Below are 24,372 nucleotides of genomic sequence, written 5' to 3' on the forward strand. Positions count from 1 at the left end.
CTCGATACATTCACAACCATTGTACATGTGCCAATGCACCGTACCGTATCAACGTATCTGGGTAGCCTTTTTGGCAATGTCCCCGTTGTATCCACCGCTTGCCGCTGTCGTTCTTCCTCCTTCTCCTCGAGTCCACACTCTTGAGACACATGTGGCAGGTGGGCTCTCGGATCCCTCATCCGCTCTGACTTTAGTATGTCTGTCTTGTGTTCCCGTTGCTTGTTCCGCTGTTCCCTCCATGTCTAATCTGTCTAATCTGTCTGTCCGTCCTGTCTTGTCCTTTCTTGTGCCTCCGTCAAAGCATTAGAAAAAAGTGTCAGTGCCCGTTATGGAGTATTGTCGCCGGTCTTGTAACCACTCCAATAGACACATATACCACGCCAGTAACACATACATATACACACACCCACACGCCCAGTCAACGGGTAGTCACCTACGTAGTCACTTGTACCGTATCCATGAACGGAGTATGTAGTCCATTGTACCTCGTACCGTACCGTTCCATAGTGGACTTCCAGTACCAAGTTTACCCCCGGCTCATACGAACGCGTTAGGAGTAATTAGCGACAATCGACCCTCATTTGACCCGCCCGGTCTCCACTTCCCCGTGTGCCCATGTACTCTAAATGTACGAGTACCGTACCATGATTCAGTCCAACGTCTTTGCCGACAACGCCTCCGCCGCCGTCAACATCGCCATCGCCAACAGCCAGGGTACAAAGTATTAGGTCACTCCAGATTCAGTCCAGTCTGGTCCAGCCCAATCCAAGTTCCAGTTTCAAAGATCAGCCTCAGTGACTCGCACCATCCTACGATACTTCCCCGTGATGGGGCTAAGTCCCAGCCTTGTTTTCCCTAACGTACGCTGTTCCTGATATAGTACCAATGTAGTCGAGTGCGCTTGTTTGTTGCTTCGCTGTTTGCGCCCAATAAGCCGCCCGTTGTCTATCATTCTATGGCTCTCCGATGGGATCTGTTCCGTACCCGCGGGTCACGACCGTTGACTACTCGTATTGTACCTGGCACGACCCCTCCTCAGGCACAGGGGTTTGTGTTAATGATATCCCATCAACTCATCACAAAGCCTCATCAATTTTTTCCTTGAATTCTTCGGGAAATTATCGTCGGACGATTGGTTCGCAAGGAGAATGAAATAGTGGTCTAGCAACAACTGGAGGGGAAGAAGGAGGACAAGCCAGAACTAGTTACTGGCATAGGGCGGGTGATACATGCGTTTCGAAACTTTTTGAAAGAATGCAGACAAGTCCGACACAATAATCGGTGATCGATCCGATCCATCCATCAACACTGACACACAAAAATGCTTGCCGAGATCATCGCGCCGGATCAATCGTTGCCCAAAACTTTCATGCATAGTTGTCTTTTCTTGTGATCGACTTCATGGCATTATGGCCAGGGTAATTGCCGCATCCCTCAATTCCGAATCCAGATTATCAATCAACAGTCTGACTGAGGGAGCAAGTTGCTCTGATAAGACGGAGTATCAGGTCTGGAATTTGCAACCGTCAACACTGCCGCTCCCTTTCTGATCCATCGACTTGTACGCCGTTGGTTCACGACCATCGCGATGATCATCACATGCCGGCCACGTTAACGAGGAACGGCAAGCTGTATCATCAGTCATTTAGTCGCCATATGCGCGAGACAAGACATATAGTCGACGCCGCCCTCCGCTCCCACTCATATCACCAATAGAACAACCCACAGAAACACCACTATTGAGCAACAAATGAATTCAGATACAACAATACATGGAAAATAAGGCAAAGTAAAACCATTATCACCGCCGCCACCGCCACTCCAGTCCTGTCCTGTCTCGACAGAGGTGAAAGCCACCGAAAGTCCAGGCCAAAAGGGTAGGAGAGCCCCCGAAACCTACAGCTTATATTGCTTGCCTTGTTTTGAAACTTTCCCTTCTTCCTAAGCCCCCTCAATAATCGTTCAATAATGCTGGGATGAAGAAAAGCAGGAGGAAGAATGAGTCCTGAGTAGCCCGAGCCTCCCTTAGCACGCGGGTCCTTCCCAGGAATCGGCCGTTGATCGAACATTTTCATGCGCTCCTCCATACTTTTCCTGCAAGGGGCAACAGAACAAAAAGATTGCGAACCAATATTGGGGACCAGACAGGGGTGAGAAAGAACGCATGCCTCCCAGACAGTCTCCGCGTGCTTGACCTTTCAATAGACTACTATCTGATTAGTTCTCCCGGGGAAAGGGATTGGAATCGTGCTGCGTGCTATTAACTCTTCCCAATATTTCTCAATCAGTCACGCCTTCTATCTTCCTCCCTTCCTGCGGATAGACCCCTACGCCGCAAGCCTAGACCCTTGAGCCTTTCTTTCTGGAGAAATACAAGGCAGGCGAAAGCATGAACAGCCGTTGACACATCCTGTTGCCGTCGGAGTGCTGTCTTGCCTTGCCTTGTCTTGTTCCTCCTTTGGTGTGGACAGGCGGATGGGAGGGTGGGAGGACTGGCTGAATGGCTTCCTCTTGTGCGACCTCCTTGTTTGACATCTCAGTCACTCACCCGGGCCACCATACCACACCACAGCCACCACACTTGTGCACCGTACCTTCTGCTGGCTCTGCTAGTTACGCCTTTCCTTTGCTATGCTCTGCTATTTTATTCCTTGCCATGCCACTTGCCGCCTCCTCCGCCGGTACCGCGCATCACCTTCGCCATCGCCGTTCGCCGCCTGCGACATGAACATACAACCGACACACAAGAAAAAAGCCCCAACTCCAGCACCGTTTCGCCTCCTTCCCCCTCCCATCTCCCCCGTGAGAATCCAAGAACGTTTTCTGACATGTACAAAAGTCTAAGTGTTTGTGTGGATGGTTGCACTCATATGCATCGAGCCATAGATCCACTGATCCACACACACACACACACACACACACACACACACACACACACACACACACACACACATGCCCACATCCAGACGCAGAAAAGTACCGGGAGTTCGAGAACGGGGCCTGTCTCACTCAATCTGTGCTTTCCACTTTTTGTTTCTTCTTGTTCTTCTGCAATCATCTTTGATCAATGCGTGAAGTACTTATGAAAAACAAAAAAGATCCCCCGCGATCAAAGTCACGCCCGCAACGCTGGTAAAAGGTGAGGAAACGAAACGAAAGGGCATGCCCTGTCAGTCCATTCAAGTCAGGTTCCACATCTGCTCGAACTGGATGTACCCCAACCGTCAGTCTTCTCCCCATGAGCACTCACCCTGCACTCCGAACGTAGAATTGGGACCGAGAAGGAAGAATAGATTGGCCTCTGTGGCCGACACGATGGATGGATGATAATGAAAAGCGCTTCGAAATAATATACATCTACCTACCTATGCATCCATAGATTCATCCATGTACTACTTAACCATCCACGTAAACAACCCACCCATTACTATCCCTGGTAGACCATCCATCCCATCTACCTTCAGAACTAATCAGAAAGTCAATAAACTGAGCACGTTTCTATCCTTTGCACGTTTCTATCCTTTGCACGCAACGTTCAGCATACAAATATGACACTAGTGCTATTTGATAACCTTACCTCTTTCATTTTGTTCTGTCGTTATTTAGCTAGCGAAGAAGAATAGGTATGCTCGGTTGGAGTAAATGAAAGGAACTTCGCATCCGCCATACACGCCGCGGGAAGGAGTGTAGACCAAGCCCTGTGGTTCTGTATTCAGAAGATATATATCTATCTATTTTGGGCGAGAGTTGGTAGTGTGTGTGTGTCGTACGAATCCTAATGTGATACATCTGCTCCGTCTTCCGCATTGTTGTTGCCTTTGCTTGCCTGCAAGTTAGATACCATGCCGCGGGTACACACCCACCCACCTCCCCCGCTGAAGAACCAAAAGAATTGTTCACACCCATAAGTTTATACACAATGAAGTGCATATATAATAATAATTAAATAGTATACAATGTACATTGTCTAATTTCAAAAAAAAAAAAATCATCCTTGAAAAGGTTACCCCCTGGTTTGCAAAAAATTGTCCCTCATCCACGACCTCGTCCACGACATAAAAAGGCAATAGAAAAGAGACAAAAAGAAATACAAGACGCCCGACGGGAGGCTCGAACTCCCAACCTTGAGATCTCTCAGGGCGAATACCATAGGTATTACTTAAAAGTCTCACGCGCTAACCAATTGTGCCAGCCGGGCTTTTGGACATTTGATTCATGTGAATTTTTTGGATTTGTTAGGATTATGTAGAGAGTAGATGTCCCTCGACTTGAATGAAAGGCATCAGACGGTGTTTTTGATGAGTCGTAGGATCGGGGTGGGTTCTGCATTCGTTTGGGATTGTGGGCGCTAAGAGGAGTGGGGCGGCGGCGGGGCGGACTTTTTGGACGTCTGACATCATATACGATGATTCATGGACGCGTGAGATGATAATCGCGACTGGCGCACTACGAAGTACAGTTCATACAATGGTTTGGTCTCTTGGGTGGAATAAAAATGATCGTGCCTTCATTCTTGACCGAAATCTTGTCTGAAGAGACATGGTCGTGTCATCATATTCAAATCGCTATCAATAAGCTACAAGAAAGCAAAGGTGAACTGTCCTGTGTGGGCACAACAGCGTATCCAGAAACCCCCTTTTTGTGTGTTCAAAAACCCTAAACGCCAACTGCGCAGAGACTCGTTCCCTCTGGGCACCCTGCTCATGCCGATCACGCAGCAGCAACACGTCCTGCTACAAGTGCGATCAGGGCGGCTCCGACACCAGACCCGTCCTTCGCAATGCCAATCCTGATCCTCTTCTCACCGGCCTCACCAATCTCCTCGACCTCCCTAAGGGCCTCTCGAATATGATCTTCGAAGCGGGGATAGAACTCGACCAAGGATCCGTCAACACCCACGTCAATGACATCTTCCTCCGCAACCTCTCCACGGCCACTGGAAGAGACATCGCCCCTAGGTGGTTCGATTCCGGCCTTGTCCTCGGTAGTGGCTGCACCAGAGGAGGAGTCCAAACGACCGGTGTTCAGGACGATGGCTGCAATGGCGACCGCCGAGAGACGGGCTGCACGGCGACCGATGGCGCCAGCAATTTCACGCACCGCCTCTGCGTCCTCGGAGCTTGCGGCAGAAATGCCATAGTCCTTGTCGAGTGTTTGCCTCAAGACCCTGAGGCCGGGACTCTGGTCACCTGCGCAGATACTCAGAAGGCTGGTATCGAAGCCCCACTGTTGCCAGATTGGGCTGTTATCATGGACCTGTGTGGTGCTATGAATGTCGTTTGTTGCCGAGTTCTCGTCCCGGAAAAGGGGAATCTGTGGATCCTTAAGTAGGCCGACGAGCGAAAGACGGAGGATCTCGCCCAAGAACATGCCAGACACTCGCTTCTCGAACATCTGGATTCCCGGGTTGACGGATTTGGCATCGAGTTCCACATCATAGGGGGTATTTGGAAGCGTACGGAGGCTGTTGTCGAACGAGCCCCATTCTGTGTTCACAATCATCTCGCCAGTGGACTTGTCGTAGTCACCAGCATCCTTGCTTTGGGTCAGCTTGGTGACCTTGTTCAACTTCTCGACGTAGGCGCCATTGGTCCCGGTGCCGAAGATGGCACCCAATAGAGTTCCGGTCTTTCCGGGAGACGTATAGGAGCGTGCCATGAGAGTTCCGACAGTGTCATTGACCAATGCGGCTACGCGCACGGGCAGGTGAAGCTCATCGATCTCTGCCTGGAGAAGGGCACACACATCTTGGCCCACTGTCTCCTGGATGTCAAAGCCTTTGGTCCAGCGCATGAGGAGGCCTTTGTTAATTCCAACCTGGTGGACGGGGAAGGAGAAGGTGAAACCCAAATCGAATATCTCTTCCTCTTTCACTTGGTCCCCAGCCTGCTTGCGCTTGACATGAGATGTGTAGTGGTCCTCATGGTGGGCCTTGAGGAAAGACTCGATTTGCTTCGCAAGGAAGGAGAACAGCTCTTTTGAGGTCTTCGCAACCATGAGTTCTTGGGGAATGGCAACCTTGCTTTGGGTGAGGGAGAATGTGGTATTTCCATGCAATTGGATCGAACAGACGCGGAAATTGGTGCCACCGAGATCGACAGCCATGTAGAGTCCCTGATAGAAGGTTAGTATAGGCATTGATCACACGACAGGCGGAGACAGCAGTGCATTACCTTCTCGGTTCCATTGGGAACAGCCGTGACGTAGGTAGGGATTTGGCTCAGTTCGGTACCTTCCTTTTGAAGACCCTCATCTACAGAGTGTTAACATTTTCTGTACTCTCTGAAGCATCATACAACACAGTGTAGAGTATGGACCTTACCCATCTCCCGTATGAATTCCTTCACGGATTTGCGAACAGCGTCCGGACCGAAGTCGAACTCTGCGGCAACCCGCTTCGCCTGATCTGCTAGAGCCATGCTGCGTTCTGTGTCTGTGTAGAAGGTGCCGGTGAATTCGACTTGTTCTTGGGGTTGGGCCCTCGATTGTGGGCCGACGAGAGGGGTTTTATGGAAGACGACGGGGTTACGTAGTGTGAATGCGGGAGATGTAACACGCCAATGCTTATGTTCCCCGAGGAGGTGCAGGATGTTGGGAAGACGCGGGGTCAGGAGGGGGGAGAGGAGGATGGCTAGCAATACTACGACAATGGCGCTGAGCACACGGTAGGGTGACGATGCCGAGGAGGAATAGGAATAAGAAGAGAAGGTGGAGGAGGTGGAGGTGGAAGAGGAAGAATTGGAGGTGTCACGACTTCGAGCGGAAGGATTGGATTGAGTCTTAAGTGGGCGTTGTGGGTGTTGGTGGTGGTGTGCCAGGTGTGGTGGTAGTCGGCGCGATGAAGTGGTATTAGTAGGAGAAGAAGAAGAAGAAGACATGGTTGTGGTGGTCATCGGTGATGGACCCAATTGATCGGGCAGCCCCGCCATGACAAGCAAGTACGGTAGAGCCAGAGGTCACCTCTTCCAAGGTACCATGCCACTCTCCCCCCAATAATAATGCAACTCAACTCAATATTGAGCAAGAAAAAGGAAAACCCCTTCGCTCACCCGACTATGGATCGATACGGTCGAACCCCAATATGCGCGTGGACAGTAATGTGACAATAATGCGACAATGCGAGAGGGGAAGGCAATGACAAGCGCATGTGTGTTCAATAATGGCAACCCAACAATTGATAGTATCGTGAAGCGGCTCTGCTCGCTATGCACCTTGGAGCGGGTAATGTATGGAGACAATTGGTCTCTACTTTTCCGACTTGAGCCCAATTATAAGTTGTTGAAGAGGCCAATTTCCCTGCCATGTCCTGCAGAACGGACGGTTAAGGGGGGGGGGTGGGGGAGGGGAGGAGAGTCGGAGACACGGGCAGTAAAGAGAGGGAAAGAGAAGGAGACAAGAGGGAGAGAGAGACATCATGACCAGGTTGTGACGATGGCTAGTGTCTTGAGCAATTGAGAGTTACCTGCTTAAAGAAGGACTAGTTACTAGAAGAGTAATCCAAACGAGACAAGTACTTTGTAGTGTAGGAGTACTACTGTGCAAGTCCTCCGTAGTGAATCGAGTAATAGTGCAATACCTATATAGTGGAGTGGAGTCGCAAATTTGCAAACCAGAAGACTTGAAGGATACGAAGCTATCGAGTAGAAAAGACAAAATCAATCAATATCCCCCAGTGGTGGTAGTCGTACGAGGAGTAATAGTAGTAGTATTGTAGACTGGAAGCCATCCAGCGGACGCCCATACGAGGTGCCTATAACTACGGGTACGTTTACAATAATACACCGTAACTATAGTTAATCACAATCAATATATTTACTAACCAATTTGTTTGATTCAGAGGAAATACGGACGAGTGTCCCGAGGCTTGGATGATACTCGTAAAAGGTTCCAGACGCGCCATAAAAGGTGCCCCTCACTAGAGCGTCGTCAGTCGTCACCCACCAAACCCGCCCACCAGTAGTGCCACCACTGGTGGGCCGACCACCAAAAAGCAGCTGCAACCTGTTACGTCGGCGGCTGAAAAACAAGAAAAACAAAAACCAACCGTAGTTATCCGTTCCCCAGCCTTTGGGGCCTCGGCCGATCTGTCGGCCAAACACCCCGTGACCTACCGACCTTGCGCGTCGTATACGCGATTCATGGTTGGCTAGTTGCCCTGTTGCCCTGTTGCTTTGTTTGTTTGCACTACGACATCATCCATTCTACTCATATACAAATATACCTAACATAGTAGACTGTAGACTCAACACCATACATATATCATAGATCATCACACCTGAACTAGACCAATGTCACAGAGGAAACCATTCAATTGGAAAGGGAGAAGTCACCTCCTTTTATTTTTTGGATAATCAACCACACTAGATATATATTCATGTATGCTTTGCCTTTGTCTAAGTCCTTCAGTCTCTTCTCGCCTTCTCCAACCTTCCACCATGCCCGTCCCCTGGCTCAAGCCATGGCTGCTTTGTAATCCCACTTTTCGCCGCTGCAAGAATAGATAGTACAAGCTGTCGGTCCTCCAAAACCAACAAAGACCCCATTATGTGAATAGCAGCCCTCTCCGTTCAATTTCAGATGCCTTCAAAACCAACGGCAGCATATGCATGTATCGCCAACATCGCCACAAGAAAAGGTTGCCCCGTGCCCACTGCGCTACCCATGCAGGAATAAATGATTAACGGGTGCCAGTATCGTATAGAAGAAGAAGAGGAAGAAGAAAGCAAAAGAGAGCAAGGAGAAGAAAGCAGTGTAAAGAGGGGAATGAGGAGACGTTGCCGTTGGATAAAAGAACGTCTACAGTATGTACGATAGTGACAAAAGAGAAAAAAAACCAGAAGAAACGACCTTGCGCTAAGGTCGGTTTGTATACGTGCAATATGCCCTCCCTGTTCCGCCTTCTAATGTTCGTCATTAATTATCTGCCAAACAGGCTCGATGAGCCCGAGCCCGATTGGCATCTCATAATACCTCTTCACCATCACACACGCTCGGGCGCACACACACAACCCGGGGATCAAGTCATGGTATGGGCACGCTCAGGTGGCCAAAGCCGCGATCGAGGAGCAAAGTTCGGTTACAGGAATCGAAAACGGATAGAAATTTGCCGTCAACAGCAGAATAAGGAAGGCGAAAAAGGAAGACACCTCGGTGGCATCAATCCCCACCCAAGCTGTCAAGAAAGTAGATGATGAATCGTCAAAGTGTTGCCCGGACCGAAACAGGATGGATGTAAACTCCCAACATACTCCAATTCGAATGTCGCAGATGCCGATATGAAAAAGATTCCCTTTATTACCGAACGCCGAGCGGGGGTCGAGGTCCCAGACTACTCTGGCTGCTGTGCGCAGAGTTCTCCGAATCTAGTTGAGCGCTGGCACTGCTACTAGAGCCCGCGCTAGCAGAAGCATCTCCAGTCAGACTTCGAACATAAGGACGAGGTTTGGGCGGGTTAAGTTTGCTCACCCCAGCGTGTTGCTCAACTTGATGCGGCGCCACTGCATTCCCATGCCCGGGAGGGTGGTGGGGGACGGGTTGTCTCATACCTGGCGGGGACGGTCTGCCATTTGGCGGCATACCGTTCGATGGGTAGCCATTCGGTGGGTATCCATTCGGAGGATGACCGTTCGGAGGAGAGGGTCGGCCCATAGGTCTGGGACCAGGGCTCAAAGGATTGCCGGGCGATTGGCTAGTGCGACGGCTCATTGGGGGATAACCACCATAACCGGCTCCCTGTTGCAACTCGTCAAGACGAGCAGCAGTCAGCGAATTTGCTCTGGACTGCTGGCCCATCTCGCCGCGGTCAACGTTCCCATAACGGTTGGATGAATAGCCTAGAAGAGGGTTGTTCATGATGGAGTCATGTAGACCAGGAACATCTTGCATCATCCTTGCGCTGGTCCGGTTTTGCTTGTTGGGCCGCGAGAAAGGGTTCCTGGAGCGCCCCGAAGACTGCGGTCCAAAGCCTGACATCTCGGGATTCTTGCGAATCTGACTGGCGCTAGGAACCTTGCGGTTGCGGCGCGACGTCACGCTCATCATGTCGAAATTATCTGGATCGATCATAGGACCTGGACCTCGTTGAGCCATGGGGTCGAAATAATCGTCCTCATCATCGTCTTCGTCGAATCCGCCCATGTGAGAAGGGGGAGCACGCGGGCGTGGGCCACGACGCATGTTGAGCTCTTGTTCTCGTAGCTGGAGCTCCTTTTGGCGAATCATCAATTCACGTTCACGAAGAGCGATGTCGCTCGATGGGCCGTTCGGGTTATCATAGCCTCCACCTGCACCTGCATCGTCACCCATTTGATCGTAGAGCATCAAGTGGCTGAACTCCTCGAGGTTGCTGTCATCGAGAGAGCCACGTCGTTGGCCGGGAGGACCTTGCGGCGGGTATCCATTTTGCCTGGGAGGGTACCCGTTCATTGGCCCAGGAGGTCCTCTCCGCATCATAGGTGGAGCTCCTGTGATCGATGGCGCTCTGCTTCCAGGACGAGGGCCACCCTTCATAGGGCCATTGCCGTTCATCATTGGTGGACCTCCTTGCCGTGGCAGAGGAGCCGAAGACATACGTGGAGGGGGGGGTCCTGCTCCATTCGGTGGAGCTGCGGCAGGGCCTGGAGGTGGCCGCGTCCTATTCACAATATTGATGTGATGAAGCATGGCGTAGAGTGTTTCGACGCGGGGAATGGCAACTCCATTCTCCTGTGCCAATTTGAGGGGTGATCCAAGAAATGTTTCAACCTCCATTGGTGCTTTCCTTTCAAAGTCTCGATACATTATACTGTGCTCTTCCTGTGGCTGTGTCATTTTTTGCATGGTTGTGTCTCGGAAGTCCGCCGGGAACGAGCAACCCTGTGCTTTTGCTAGCGAGAGCAGCTCGTCCATGACACCTGTGATGAGGCTACGAACGCCGACCTTCTCGAGTAATTCGGTGTGATTAGGCGTTTCAAAAAGTACGCTCGCAGGATGGAAGGCAATGGGACTAGAAACAGCCGAATTAGCAGCTGCATATCATGATATATTGGAACGTGGAACCCACCCTATCATCCGCTCGTATTGTTGCTGTCGAATATTAGGAGAAACTTTGCAATCCACTTGGCCTGAACCCAGTGTCATGGCAAGAGCTTCCGCCATATCGTTCTGAATCTGTCCGGGAATTGCCGTGTTTGAATTAGTAGAGCCGACCCAAACGTCAGTCGCACCCTTGTGTTCGAACTCGCTCGTGGCGAGCTGTAAAACCTCTGCACCCGATACCAATGAAAGAACCACATTTGTGGGAAACCGTTGTTCCAGATATGATTCAACTCCAAGACTGTGTGTAGTGTTGATAAGGATGCAGGTGTGTTGAGGGGAGACGACGGATTCGATAATGTTGGCGATATCGTATACATCGGGAAGGGCTTTGATGCAAAGGAGGACGTAGTCGAATGGCTGTTTCGATGAGTGTGCGGCGTCTTCTGGAGTTCGAACGACTGTGGAAAGGCTATTTAGCTTCTTGTCTCAACGATGAAATGGAGGCGGTAGCATACCTGAATAGGGCTTGAAACGTTCATTTCCATATAAAGTAGATCTACACAGCGATGGTTAGTCAATGAAAGCAGTCATAGCCCAACTTTGCGAAGCTTACTTGAACGAGATACCGTATTGGGCTACACTGTCGAATCCGTTCTTCCACACCAGAGTGACATCGCAGGCATTAGTAGCTTGAAGCCGCCACGACAGGAAGGCCGAGGTGCCATTGCCTCCCACTAGAATAGAGAAAACATTAGCCCGGGCCAGAAAATGCGTCCAAAGACGACGGTCAGCAACGTTGAACGGGGATGCTTGGCCAACGGCGCAGTTGCCGTTGCCAACACGGTTGGGTCGGGTGAATCCAACAATGAGCGTGACAACCCGCTGAAGTACGGCCTAGCAACAAACAGACGTACCTGAGAGTATCCGCAACCGAGGGACAGCTGGAGCCATGACGAGGACCCGTCAATGTTGTGGTGAAGTTGTTGGCAACGTTGGAAGTGGTGGTGGGCGCGGCAAAAGGTGAGGAGAGCCAACGGATTGGCGTTGGTCGCAGGCCGCGTTATCCAGTGGAGCGCGGCGTATCCAGCAACAACCGACAACGACAACGACTGACAAACGGATGCACGTTATTACTGATTAAGATAAATTCTGGGAGGTGGGAAATGAGCGTGCGGCGGTCGGAAGGACGAGTGACTAAGTCGACATGTAACCGGGCGATAAAAGAGAGGCGTGGGTGAGAGGACGTAAAGAGACTTTTTGGGAGTGAGCGGTTGTATGTAGGTAGGTGAGGTAAGGTAGGTAAGTGGTAGGGTAGGTGGTAGGTGGTTAGGTAGGTAGGTAGGGCCGGCTCGAGGAAAAGTCGTAAGCGTGTGCGTGCGTACGTGTGTATGTGTGCGTGTGTGTGTAAGAAAGAGAGAGGGAAAGAGAGCGAGAGCGAGAGAGAAGGGAGAGAGTAGTGAAAGAGTTGGGAGTAGGAAGTAGTAGCAGTAGCAGTAGTAGCGATGGTGGTGATGAGTGGAGGATGCGACGTGTGCGGAGGAGGGCAACTGCGGCCGAACTGGATGGGATAAAACTTGGAGCGGAAGTGAGCGACGGCGAACTCGCGATTGCGCGACTACGGATTGCTTGCTTGCGGCTTGTTCGCCTGTCTACCTGCCTGCTTGCAAAAGTTGCAAGGCGCGGAGCCAAGGAAGTAAGAGGGGGCACGGTCGAACGTGCCACGACAGGATAGGACTGCGACGAGCAACAGGAGCAGAGCGGAGCGAGTGGATGCTATCGCGACTGGACAGCGCGCGCGAGGGAGTTCCGGGGATGGCTGGATGGATTGGACTTGAACTTTGAGGTTTACTCCGTACATACACACTACTGGGATGCCAGGGTCGTTCCGCTGTACAGTAGAGGTATGTTTGGTATGTATACCACCTTAGGTAGGGTAGCCAAGCTAACCGTAGATGGGCACAATTTAAGAGAGTGGCGGGTGGAGGATCGGAGAGAAGGACGAGTGAGGGAGGAGAAAGGAAGTGAATAGATGAGGTAGGAGGAGGTAGGTACTCGGTAAGTACTGGGTAAAGGTACTATACTGAGTGGGGTTGGAGTGAATGAGATAGATGGAGGAGGTGGAGGGAGAGTAAAAGAGGAATTGGAAAGGATTGAAGCAGAATAGTATTACTCCGTGATTATAAAACAACAAAGATGGGATATGGATGAACTGCATGCAAGACTGCTAGTAATCTCTACCTAGGAATACTCGTAGGTAGATTCAGTACGGAGGAGCTGGTACCTGACACCAGGTATCTATCCAGTATCTACATAGTACATACACACAGCAGGTAGCCTAAGGTAGGTGGGCAGATACCGTGCAAGCATTAATGGACCAGGAACAAGGACCAGGACGGACCAACAGGGCATATGCGACCGGGGAGTGAAAGTAATTAACTACGCGTAGCAGTGGTAGTCGTAATCAGTAGCAATACTCCAAGAATCAAGGAACGCAGTACATAGTCAATGGCAGTGAATGAGCAGTATTACCTTCCCCTGAGCAGTATCAAAGTCATACTGAAACAGTAATGATCGATACTCATGAGAGAGAGAGAGAGAGCACGCGTACGAGGTTGAACTGATCCTCGATGCAGACGAATGAAACTACAAATCATATCATCATATCTTTCCAAAGAATTGACGGGTTCATGGGATAATATTACTCTCGCCGAATCGGGAGTATCGAGCGAGTTAGGAACTTGTACTGTATCGGTGGCGGCCCTAGGATCGTCACATAAACCTGTAGTTCGTACTATGTACGGAGGGACGGAGTTTATGAATTGACTCCATGTCGAATAGTCTCATCTTATCTGTAATTCTCTTTCTTTGTTTATTTACTCCGTACAAAGTATGTCGTTATATCACTTCCAAGATACCTCCTTTAACCATTTCCCCTCGATCTCCGAACTACCACAACCTGCTCTTCGAATGGATGTAATCAGGTACAACTACGGAGTACTCCGTACTAGAGGCAAGAATCGATGACGAAGTTTCTTGATCACCTCAACATGGGCATGGGCATGGGCTCGGGCATGGACGTGGACATGAACAATGCACGCGCGCAAACGTCTTCGACATTCGAGCTTTTGCATCCGCCGCGCACCCCCAGAAGTTGATCATGATCAGGTACCCACAGCCCACTACTAATTCCCGCTAACACCAACACTAAACACTGCCACTTTCCTCTACCAGGTACAAGTAGGTATCCAGGCACGCCAGGTATTGTACACAGTACACCAGTAATTACCAATAGATACCAGTACTTACTCGTACCCACATCCAAGTCTTTTCACACAGCCGCGTATTCCCAGATACGTTGTACGAGTCCATCTCCCGACTTGTACTTGTATGTACAGGTAATTATTCAAGCGAAGCGAACTGTTCGATATCCTAAGATCTCGCACCGCATAACACGATCGATACAACATGATAAAACATCGCATGGTTTCATAGTACAGCATGATCTCGCGATACATAGGCGCGGGGAGGATACATGCATAACAACAAGTGAAAAATGCGACTGATAGACCGAGAACCTACTGCACCGTCTGTCTCCCTGAGTCCCTTTGCATCGACAGACGAAAGCAACCAACAAACCCTGCGTGCGTGGCCAGGCGCCCGATATAGAATGGAGATCATCTACTTTTGCCCGCCCGACTCCTTGGTGCATCCTGTCATCCTCCCCTTTTGGTTCTCCACCCGTACTCGTACCTTGCCCTTTTTCCCACCCTTCCCGGCAAGCAAACCATCGTTCCATTCTGCGTGGATCATTGATAATCACTTGCAATTGATAATACTGTATCTAGACGGTCAATCGAGCAACTCTACCTACCCTACCTTCATGATCGCTCGTTCTACTGCCACTACTCCGTGCGACATTGGAGACAGCGTACAACAAAACACACAGCATGCACCACGAAGATACCTACAGCAACCTCACAGCATTCTTGCATTCCCCAAACGCAGCCGGCGCTCCGGGCTTTCTCTCCCTATCTTCTGTGTATCTGCCCTTTGGCCCCCTCTCACCCCTCCAACCCTCCCACCTCCAACCCCCGTCACTGGGAGCAATGAAGGAGGAATCCTCGCAAGCGGCGAATTCTCCATACCTTCTCCCGCCTCCCACCAGGACCATTCTTGAATCCTTTCCCTTCAAACGTGCTGAGTATGTACGGGATACGTACCGCATAGTAAGAGGTATAGCACCAATATTCCATCGGGATTCATAATGCAGTAGTGAGGAGATTGGGACCATCCATACGGCATTTTCTCAGTTGTTGACCTGCCTTGTCCGTTTCCCCTCGTGTCTATTGATGCCAAGATCATATCATTCCCAGAGAGGACTAGCCTCATTCGCCGCCTGTCCCATCAAATTCATCAATCATTTCTCGGTGGAGGTCCGTGCGCGATTGACAAGGTCCTTATTCCTCAACGGCAAGCCTTGCAACTTACCACCACCACCTCTTTCTCACCCCCCCTCTCCCTCCAAGCCTAGGGACGCATTGCATGTGGCATGGCGCTGTGCCTGATATGATCCAGAAGCAACAAATCTCTTAATATTGCTTCCTCGTCCGAGCTCGTCCTTATCAGTCTCCAATTACCTGTTCATTACGCGGCGGAAAGAGCTGGTATACGGAGTATACGGAGTAGTACATACATGTCGGTAACAAGTACCACGGGGCTGCAAGGGCATCATATCCTCTCAGTATTGCGGCGTAGTTGACAGTAACAATGCATGGGAGAGCACGCGACGCTCGTTGTTCGCCCTTCGCCTTTACACAGAACTCCGTAGCTAGACACTACACTCTCAAACTTTCGTGCCAGTCCCAGTAAACGCCTTTTCTCCAACGGCGGACCAGCCGGAAGCGCCCCCTATTTCCCGACCTCACTACCCACAGCCAATCTAATACATCAACGTTGGAGGCGTGCCGGCGCATGCTTCGTCGAGTAATGGTCTGGCAAGTCAGACACCCGTTCCGAGCCTACTGCAACTGGGCGTTGTGGATTGCAAATCCTCGCGCCGTAGAAGCACCGCAGCACATTGGGAAGGGAACGAAAGGGAATTGCCATTATTCGGGACAATAGAACGCCCAATAATGGTTCGTGAATGCGTGATATCGGGTTCTCTACCAGACACAACAGGCACCCAAGGCGCAAAAGAGCCGCGAAGGTTTGAGGTTTATCGCACTCTCTACGCCGAGAGTAATAACACAAGTTTGATATCAACGACACATGCTCTTTCCTTTTGCAGCTTGCCTGATTGCAATTTGCATTTTCGAACGTCGCATATCAGTATGGGGACTCCTGCAATCATCGTACATGCGTCGTCCCTGCACCAACCATCACACAAACCTAGATTCTCAAAGGTCTCTGACTTTCTTCCAAGAAGAGAGAGCAGAGCCTATCTACGAGGTAGTGTCAATACATCGTCAACTCGGTCAGATGCCAGCACATTGTTACACGTCCGCCAAAAGCAGACCACTTTCATTTGCACCATTCGACGCGGTCGCATAGTGCAATCCTAGTCTCTGATGTCATTCGTGCTCGGCTGGCTATGTGGAGCATCCGTCCCGTCCACGCACCGCCTCGACGTCTCCACAGCAAATCAAGATCGCGATCTTTCAACTGCACAACAATGTTTCATAATTCTTTACCCATCACCCATGAATTTCCATGGCAGTCCTATGTGTACAGCACTACAGTGTGACCTATCATTGCCCTATTTGGCTCGTCTTTCTGTCGGATTTGCCACTCCACTTACCAAAGCATCAGTCTCTGTTATTGATTTACAACAACCATTTCGAAACGTTGCTTTGGTGGTCAGCTTGAACTTCCGGTGCGCGGCTCTCCACTCGTATCATGGAAATCTGATTTCCTCGCGTTCGCTTGCCGGATCTTCGTGGTCCCGGGCACCTCCTCGCCTTGTCCGAGAGGCTAGCGACCGTTTTAACATTTGACAGCGGGCACGGTCTCGCGTGCACTTCACTGTTTCTTGAGTCTTACGGTGTATGCATGAGGAAGAGCTTCCCCCAATATTCCACACACGCGTTTGCCATGAGGAATATATGTTTGTCTCACTGGACTGGCGTCGCTACATGACATTCACGTTCTCTCCCCCAGTGCCCAGGTGCGGGCCAGAAAACATGCGACATAGACTCTCTACTCCGTAATTGTGTTGCATGGTCAACATGGAGACTCTCACAACGCCGAGTAACAACAGCATCTGTCGTATCTTCCCAAAGTGGAGTTCTGCGATGGATATGTCCCTCCCGTTATAGCAGGTTCGAGCATGGTACATGGTGAACACGGTCTTGCTTGACAGGTCCCACGGACATCGGTAGGCGCCAGGTATTCCATTACACATCATGGCCCCATGGGAGAAGCATTTCAGACATCGCTTCGACCATGGGGAAATTGAACAATTGCGGTCTTTTCCCCAATCCGTGCACATAGCGCATGGCCTTTTACCCACGATACCCATATCGTCGATCCGGCATCGGTACTTGACTGATGACTTGATTGCGATCCTAGATGCATCGTGAAAACGGGAAATACCTCCCATCCTGAACCTTCTTGCTTGACGCTTGACTCGTTGAGGGCTTCGAGGATAGTGATGCGAGGGATGCTCTCACTTTGCCACGTCGCCTACCCTCTCGCTTGTGATTTATTGACTGTGATTTCTATCGCCACGGCGATCATCATTCTTCTTTGCAGCCAATTCAAGCTCAGAAAGCACCAGATGAAGATGGTGGCGATACGCTATACACCCAATTCGATATCCAATTACTATCTCTGTCGTTTTGATTTCGTGAATTTGGTGGCCCCTTTTGCCTCTGCTACACTTCTGGTCTAGCCGGTTCGAACAAAGCCAGCCTCAGACATCAGGAGGAGCCGCAAACCCCTGCTCCAAAATGATCCTCCACCCAGCATGTCTGCGAGCAGGTGACGAAGCGAGAACCGTTCCTGTTCCTGAATTGTGGCGCTCGGTTGGCACCCCTCACCGAATCGCGCGCTGCCACCGCCGCCCTCTCCTCATGTCGAGTTCCAATCGGTCTGCTATTCACGTTTGCCGGCAGATTCCTTCCTTTGGTCGTTCGATGGTGGCATGCCCACATGATCTTCAACCAGTGTGCATCTACCCAGGCGACGATGGCATTCAAACGTCAGTGCTCGTGCGAAGCTCTCCAATTTTCATTAGCATGCATAAAAGGATTGTCGACCAACGCAAGGAAGCTTCCGAAGCATCATAATCAACCCTCATCCCACCCTAGGTGTCCATGTAACTATGAGAACAGCACGATTACCAGCAACCGCTCACCCCTCAACCAACTATTCGTCCACGATGAGAGTTTGGAGTAAACCACCTACCAACCGTAGTTACATACAAAGGTACATACATAACCGTACCAGAAACCCCCCCGATCCATGGATCCATGCCAATCTCTCTTGCTCACCGGTTAATAATAATAAAACAAAAATCCATCAACCCCTTGGGCTATATCATCCCCCAACTATCCATTCATCCCAAGGCCCTTTTTTCCGCCTTCTAATTTCGAATCTTCCAACAAACAGGAAACCGTTCCAACCTGTCTTACTTGCTTCCTGGTCACAGGTTCCAGGCATCATTGTGAGTGCATGGGTAGTAAGGCAGGGTGGCAGGTCACCACCTCCCCAACGTTCACACATACACACAGTAGTAGCACGGAGTAGTCTCGTCGGTACGCGTGTAGTTGTCCGGTTCGCTTTGCCTTACCCAACTTTGGCCCTTTATTATTGTTATTGTCGTTTAGTATCATCTCACTTGCATCAAGACCTGGACCTTGCAAAAGAACAAACCAGAAAAGCGTCTCTTGCACGCGCGATATAACGTTTCGACGGAACGGTCAATGTGTGGGGGGAAGGTAGAGGGGGTCACTCTTTTGTGTTGCATTTGTCACAAAGCGAGATTGGGCTTTGGGATAATTGCGGACATCGTATTTGTGAATATGGAAGATGTGACAGGATCACGGGGAGGCAAGCATGATGCCAACTTTCGAAACTTGGTCCTGAGACAGGTACGTTCCCAAGTCTGCAGTCGGTAAAGAAACGAGACATGCGGGCGTACGCCAGGTGAGTGTGGTACGTTGACAGTACGCAACCTAAATTATGACGGGCATCCCGTTCGAGAAGTATGCACGTTGGGACATGATGGAGAAAGAGATGTGGCGATCGATGTATTCTTAAATCTTCTGTACAAGACAGCCCTAGAGGAGGAAACAGCTATCCACCTTCAGGGTACAAGGCGCCCTAATTTCTGAACCAAACCATCCAACGCCGAGCTGGATTTTCCTGCAATACAATTGATAGGGCTTTCGGATCCGAGGATATTTTGTTTCCCAAACAAAGAAGAACAATTGAAGAAATGGAGTCCATCTGAATGTGCATTTGCACCTTCTCGTCACTGAACTACCTTAGTTGTCCATGTAGGTACCGGAGTCAACACCATCCTCGGGGAATTCGCTGTTTAGATGTTAGCGAGGGATTCAGAATCAAGTAGCGAGGAATATCTTACGGAAGTGCGACATCGAATCGTTCCTCAATCGACTTCAAGACAGCTTCGTCCTCGGGGCTGCTGACGAAAGAGATACTGAGACCCTTGGTACCGAAACGGCCAGCACGTCCGACACGATGCAGATAGGCGTCCGCCTTCTCGGGCATGTCATAGTTGATGGCAACGTTGATGCGCTCAACATCGATACCACGGCCGAAGATGTCAGTGGAGACGCAGATTCGGGTACGGAACTCCTTGAACTCCCGGTATCGCTTGATACTGCAAATGTTATTAGACTACGGGTCCACGACATTGATTCTTCCGTACTTACCGCTCTTCTTGACCAATGCCTGAATGAACCGCAGTGCTGGGGAAGTTGCACTCTCGGAGCAACTTGTCGAGCTCAGTGCAGCGCAGGGTAGAACGCACGAAAATGATGACCTGGTTGAACTCAAGGGTGTCTAGCAAGTCATTAAGCTTGCGGTTCTTCTCGCGCTCGTCAAGCTTCATGTAATACTGTTGCAGACCGTGGAGAGTCAATTTCTTCTCGTCGTCGACGTAGATCTCGAGAGGATTCTGCATGAACTTCTTGCAGATGACTCGAATCTCCTTGGCCAACGTGGCAGAAAACATCATAACCTGCTTGTGCGAAGGTGTGGCCCTGAAGATGGACTGGACATCGTTGCGCATATCTTCGTCTACATTAGCTCGTGATCGATTGTAGCGATTGCATGTAATGCTTACCGGGCTGGTCAAGCATCTTGTCGCATTCGTCGAGAACAAAGTGCTTGAGGTTAGCAAGTCTAAGCTTCTTGTCGCGAACGAGGGCATGGATACGGCCGGGAGTTCCAACAATAATGTGAGGATGGGTGTCCTTGTTGGCAAGGATATCGATGTCCTTCTGGACCGGAGTACCGCCGTAGAAGACAGAAACTCTCAAATCAGGCAAGAACTTCGCGAATCGGGCATACTCGTTCTTGATCTGGTAGGCCAACTCACGGGTGTGGCACATAACGAGGACCGTCGCAACACCGGCCTCTGGCTTTTCGTCCATTTGTTGAAGAGTTGCAAGGACAAAGACTGCAGTCTTTCCGAGACCAGATTTGGCTTGGCAGAGAACATCGTTGCCAAGAATGGCTTGAGGGATCGTGACTTGCTGGACTATAGGGTAGAGACACCATGTCAGAATGATCTGTCAAAACGGTCGAAGAACGAAGTGGTAGGGAGTGAAAGCGAAGCGTCCGTCCATCCTGCAATCTTGCATTCCATCAAAACCACCAACGGGCACATCTTGAAATCCGTCATGAGCGTTGTTCATCGCACCCCGGCCATCCCACGCCTTACATTCCCAACATGGGATACTGTCCCTTATTTCTTTCCAACCTAGAAAGCAAAGAAGCCAGAGACAGCAAGCTGCAACACAGGGAGGCCGGGCGGGCTATATGTGAATGATTTATGGACCAAAACACAATTCTTTCTAGAGCACACATAAAACATGTGGGCTGCAATTTCGCCAATCTTCCAGAATATCTCGATGGCCGGATCATCGCATCGATTTGCGGGGATGGACGGACGCTTTCAGGTAGGTGGTGGAAGGCTGAGGGGAATGATTAGACTAACCCTCGGAAGGATGCTCGAAACCACAGTCCGTAATCGCTCGCACAAGTTCGTCCTTCAACAAGAAATCGCGGAATCCAGTCGAGTGAATGCCGACGTAGCTGCCCTTCTTGTCACCGGCGCCTCCGGGGGCGAGGTCGCCTTTGACTGCGGCAGCATCGCCGTTGGCTGGCGCCTCCGTGGGCTGGATCTCCTCATCGGAGTAATCGATGAGATCTTCCTCGTGAGACATGATGGGTGAGTTGAACCGTCGATGGGCTGAGGTATGACTAGTAGGTTCGATGTAGCTCAAGAAGCTGGTCGAGCGCGACTGCCGAGCTGTCGAGGATCGAGAACAGGCGGCTGTGTCGGACTGGTCAAATGCCCGATTATACTGCTTAAGAAAGCGCGGATTGAAGCTCTACAAATGTAAGCCTCTTGAATGGTGAAAGCAAAGGGTAGCGGGTTGAGTGGGGTTGTAGTGAGAAGGAGGAGGTGAGGCGGAGGCCGCAGGCGCGACTTGAACTTGAAAAAGCGAGACTGGCTTGGCGGGTCTAAACTCATTTTGTCCTTAGCGGCGATCATGTCCTTGCTTCTGATTGTCTGCTTAAACAAAGACCCATCATTGTCACCCGCCCGAATATCATCGATTGAGCGCCAGACATCGTCTCCTGTCGCCTCACTAGACATGGTCAAGGCCAAAGGAATTCCAAACAAGCACCTTCACGCTCGAGCATCGTTTTTGTACCAAGCAGCCACCTATCTGAGCTTACAAAGGACCACGGAGTCTTCTTTGAGCGAACGGGATGATCCAAGCACGGCAGTAGATACTAGAAATCCTTTCAACGACAATGCAGTATCAAAGCCTGCTCTCGTACTAGCCTCGCACCTTCGTGCAGTAACTTTGAAAGGCCAGATCCGGCTTGCTGCAGATCTCAAGCGTACTATTTGCAAGACTTGTAGCGCCATCCTGATCCCTGGTCAAACCTCCACTCATTCTCTTGAAAATGAGAGTACGAGAGGCGAAAAGCCTTGGGCTGATGTATTAAAGATCACATGCAACGCATGTAGCAGCACAAAGAGATATCCAATTGGGACAACTAAGCGGCAAAACAAGGCAGGACGAAGAAACGCACACAGAAGGAAATCAAACCCAAGGACTCCTGTCTATGACGAGCGCGAAGCTTCATCCGACACACGATCGCGGCCTGGGAAGGTTAAGACACTTTCAGCTGCTTGAGTATTTCTCACTCGTGTTCCGATATCAAGCTCTCATTGTTGTTCCTATCCAGACAAGCTTCAATGACAGCCTGCAAATTGAGCGACCTCCACTTACAGACACGTCTCAATCATTGAAAAGTGGACACAAATTATCTGGGACGCAAAGTTGAAAGCATTTGTCTTTTCAAAAGCGAGCAGTGCCCTAGAATGGGCTGGTAATTGGATTCAATGGGCCTCCCTTTCCGCACCAGCGTACTTTCTAAGCTTGAAGTTATCCTGCAACAGCCGAAGATCACAAATATCCCGAGGCTACAGTACATAGATGGCTGAGTCCTGACAACCAGCATCATTTAACGGAGCATCATGGGTGAAGATGCAGCCGTACATCCATTCAGTGGCGCAAATCAATTGGTTCATGATTCAGCATCTCTTGAGTTAGATACACTGTGGGGGCAATCACTAATGACATGGACGAACTCCCAGAGTAAATACATCGGTATTTCTGTTTGGTGCTGTCCAGGCTGAGGGTGGTTATAAGAGAAAGCCTTTCTTCTTGGATGATCGGCATTCATTCATTGAGTCCGAGAAGACAATCGAACAACCACCACGGTAAAATTGCCGGAACCTTGTCATTATTCCCCTCAGAAGATGTTTCAGGACTGCTCGGCAAGCAGCATCACCTCCTGCTCCCGAATCTCGCGTACATTCCGATTGCCATCTATCAGCCCCTCGACTTGGAGGCCCTTGTTTCGACTGAGAGAGGTCCGAGAGGGTGGAGGTATCGAACAGGCCTTTATTATCTGGAGACTTGCATATCATGTTGGGAATAGAGATATCATTAGTAAGTTCGCTGGCCGTACTGCTTCGTCCAGGTAGACGAATCACAGTACACAGTATGGCCACGTGAATGTTCTTGGCGAGGTTCGACAATGAAAGCATCTGAAGCAATAGCTTGATGAGAAGGAAGTGTACACTCAAAGGGGCAGGTGTACTTTGTATTTTATGATATACTGTAGAATATTACTCTTGGGCAGTAATACCAGAATGTGATGAATGTGATGCAACCTTTTCCTAATCACACATTCCTTATTCTGTATTGAGACGCGGAGAGGAGACTTTGAACCCATGAGGGTCAATGACCGGGCTCAATGACATTCACAGTGCTCGTACAGTAGTTCTCTTATACAGGTGAATACTGTCAGTACCTTAGTCGTAGAACAAAACGTGGATATGTTCACTGTTTCATCCTACAGATGTCACAGCCGTGACATCAGTACTTTCTTGATTATGAGTCTATGCAATTGCCAACTAAGGCTACCATATTTCTTTCTACAAAACCAAGACTTGCGCTTCAGCTACATTATACTCTTTTGATGCGCACTCATGTCCGTAAATCTTTTCATTCTCTACCTGGTGCTGGAGTGTACCTTCATATACGTATATCTCCTGCTGCCACTCACTGAATTTGCATCAAATCTACTCTCATGTCGTGGGATTAAAGGCGACCGATATCAATAGTATATATACTATATTTCTCAAAGATTAGTGGTGGAAAATCCTTCTGATACTCAATGGCCCATGTTCTACTACCGTGAGCATGGCGCTATTTCAGCAAGCACAAAGCTGCAGTTGAGCAGAATGGCTTCAATCATTCTCCACCGTCGATGATCCCAACTTGACTTCAAGGAGTAAATTTGGTGCTTGCCAACAGTATATATCGATTAATGTGACATTATATTCATGGAATTTCCCTTTGTTGGTTAAAGATACCATGTGTGCAGCGCTGGTTGGGTAATCCCTTGGGCAGTCATGATTTTTTGTTGTAAGAAATTAATGATATAACCTGTGGTTGAATCGATATTTCTGATCACTATTGTATGTGGATTTCTCATGTCTCGTTGCGTCAAGAATACCTTTCACCAGAATGTGTTAGGCTTCACATGCATTGAAATATATATCCTTTCGATTTCGGA

At 49.9% G+C, this 24,372-nt stretch overlaps 7 protein-coding genes and 1 non-coding gene across 8 annotated transcripts; 2 read left to right on the plus strand and 6 right to left on the minus strand.

The window, feature by feature from the left end:
* Positions 1 to 1,659: 1,659 nt before the first annotated feature.
* On the minus strand, positions 1,660 to 2,206 carry BU24DRAFT_420282 (uncharacterized protein). The gene has a single exon (XM_033527434.1). The coding sequence runs from the start codon at positions 2,085 to 2,087 to the stop codon at positions 1,737 to 1,739; it is 351 nt and encodes a 116-aa protein (XP_033385582.1). The 5' UTR covers positions 2,088 to 2,206; the 3' UTR covers positions 1,660 to 1,736.
* A 1,889-nt stretch (positions 2,207 to 4,095) lies between these two features.
* Positions 4,096 to 4,198, minus strand: BU24DRAFT_t29. Its single transcript has one exon. It is a non-coding gene; the product is annotated as a tRNA-Lys (tRNA).
* A 353-nt stretch (positions 4,199 to 4,551) lies between these two features.
* Positions 4,552 to 7,320, minus strand: BU24DRAFT_420283 (uncharacterized protein). The gene is made up of 3 exons (XM_033527435.1): positions 6,323 to 7,320; positions 6,174 to 6,253; positions 4,552 to 6,114 (listed from the first exon to the last, which is right to left on the minus strand). Exons 1-3 carry the CDS (start codon positions 6,927 to 6,929, stop codon positions 4,711 to 4,713), a joined length of 2,091 nt encoding a protein of 696 aa, XP_033385583.1. The 5' UTR covers positions 6,930 to 7,320; the 3' UTR covers positions 4,552 to 4,710.
* Positions 7,321 to 9,242: 1,922 nt separating this feature from the next.
* BU24DRAFT_478329 (uncharacterized protein) lies at positions 9,243 to 11,967 on the minus strand (the record flags this gene model as incomplete). The annotated part of the gene is made up of 5 exons (XM_033533028.1): positions 9,243 to 10,984; positions 11,042 to 11,474; positions 11,532 to 11,572; positions 11,630 to 11,750; positions 11,931 to 11,967. 5 exons carry the CDS (start codon positions 11,965 to 11,967, stop codon positions 9,295 to 9,297), a joined length of 2,322 nt encoding a protein of 773 aa, XP_033385584.1. The 3' UTR covers positions 9,243 to 9,294.
* Positions 11,968 to 14,174: 2,207 nt separating this feature from the next.
* BU24DRAFT_146771 (uncharacterized protein) lies at positions 14,175 to 15,279 on the plus strand. Its single transcript, XM_033521206.1, has one exon. The coding sequence runs from the start codon at positions 14,570 to 14,572 to the stop codon at positions 15,191 to 15,193; it is 624 nt and encodes a 207-aa protein (XP_033385585.1). The 5' UTR covers positions 14,175 to 14,569; the 3' UTR covers positions 15,194 to 15,279.
* A 3,962-nt stretch (positions 15,280 to 19,241) lies between these two features.
* On the minus strand, positions 19,242 to 21,431 carry BU24DRAFT_388301 (P-loop containing nucleoside triphosphate hydrolase protein; the record flags this gene model as incomplete). The annotated part of the gene is made up of 5 exons (XM_033525006.1): positions 19,242 to 19,551; positions 19,604 to 19,861; positions 19,914 to 20,280; positions 20,327 to 20,743; positions 21,203 to 21,431. The coding sequence occupies 5 exons, from the start codon at positions 21,429 to 21,431 to the stop codon at positions 19,503 to 19,505; spliced, it is 1,320 nt and encodes a 439-aa protein (XP_033385586.1). The 3' UTR covers positions 19,242 to 19,502.
* A 330-nt stretch (positions 21,432 to 21,761) lies between these two features.
* On the plus strand, positions 21,762 to 22,483 carry BU24DRAFT_478331 (Rpr2-domain-containing protein; the record flags this gene model as incomplete). The annotated part of the gene is made up of 1 exon (XM_033533029.1): positions 21,762 to 22,483. One exon carries the CDS (start codon positions 21,762 to 21,764, stop codon positions 22,416 to 22,418), a length of 657 nt encoding a protein of 218 aa, XP_033385587.1. The 3' UTR covers positions 22,419 to 22,483.
* BU24DRAFT_146820 (uncharacterized protein) lies at positions 22,484 to 22,840 on the minus strand. Its single transcript, XM_033521208.1, has one exon. The coding sequence runs from the start codon at positions 22,747 to 22,749 to the stop codon at positions 22,549 to 22,551; it is 201 nt and encodes a 66-aa protein (XP_033385588.1). The 5' UTR covers positions 22,750 to 22,840; the 3' UTR covers positions 22,484 to 22,548.
* Between the last annotated feature and the right edge of the window lie 1,532 nt (positions 22,841 to 24,372).

This window comes from Aaosphaeria arxii, assembly GCF_010015735.1.
Source record: "Aaosphaeria arxii CBS 175.79 unplaced genomic scaffold BU24scaffold_3, whole genome shotgun sequence".
In the NCBI taxonomy this organism is placed as follows: Eukaryota; Fungi; Ascomycota; class Dothideomycetes; order Pleosporales; genus Aaosphaeria; species Aaosphaeria arxii.

Coding starts and splice junctions, on each gene's coding strand:
- BU24DRAFT_146771 (XM_033521206.1), top strand. CDS start 14,570: ATGCGACTGATAGACCGAGAACCTACTGCACCGTCTGTCTCCCTGAGT.
- BU24DRAFT_420283 (XM_033527435.1), bottom strand. CDS start 6,929: ATGGCGGGGCTGCCCGATCAATTGGGTCCATCACCGATGACCACCACA. Junction 6,254..6,322: donor GGAATTCATACGGGAGATGG/GTAAGGTCCATA, acceptor AACACTCTGTAG/ATGAGGGTCTTCAAAAGGAA. Junction 6,115..6,173: donor TTCCCAATGGAACCGAGAAG/GTAATGCACTGC, acceptor ACCTTCTATCAG/GGACTCTACATGGCTGTCGA.
- BU24DRAFT_420282 (XM_033527434.1), bottom strand. CDS start 2,087: ATGGAGGAGCGCATGAAAATGTTCGATCAACGGCCGATTCCTGGGAAG.
- BU24DRAFT_146820 (XM_033521208.1), bottom strand. CDS start 22,749: ATGATGCTGGTTGTCAGGACTCAGCCATCTATGTACTGTAGCCTCGGG.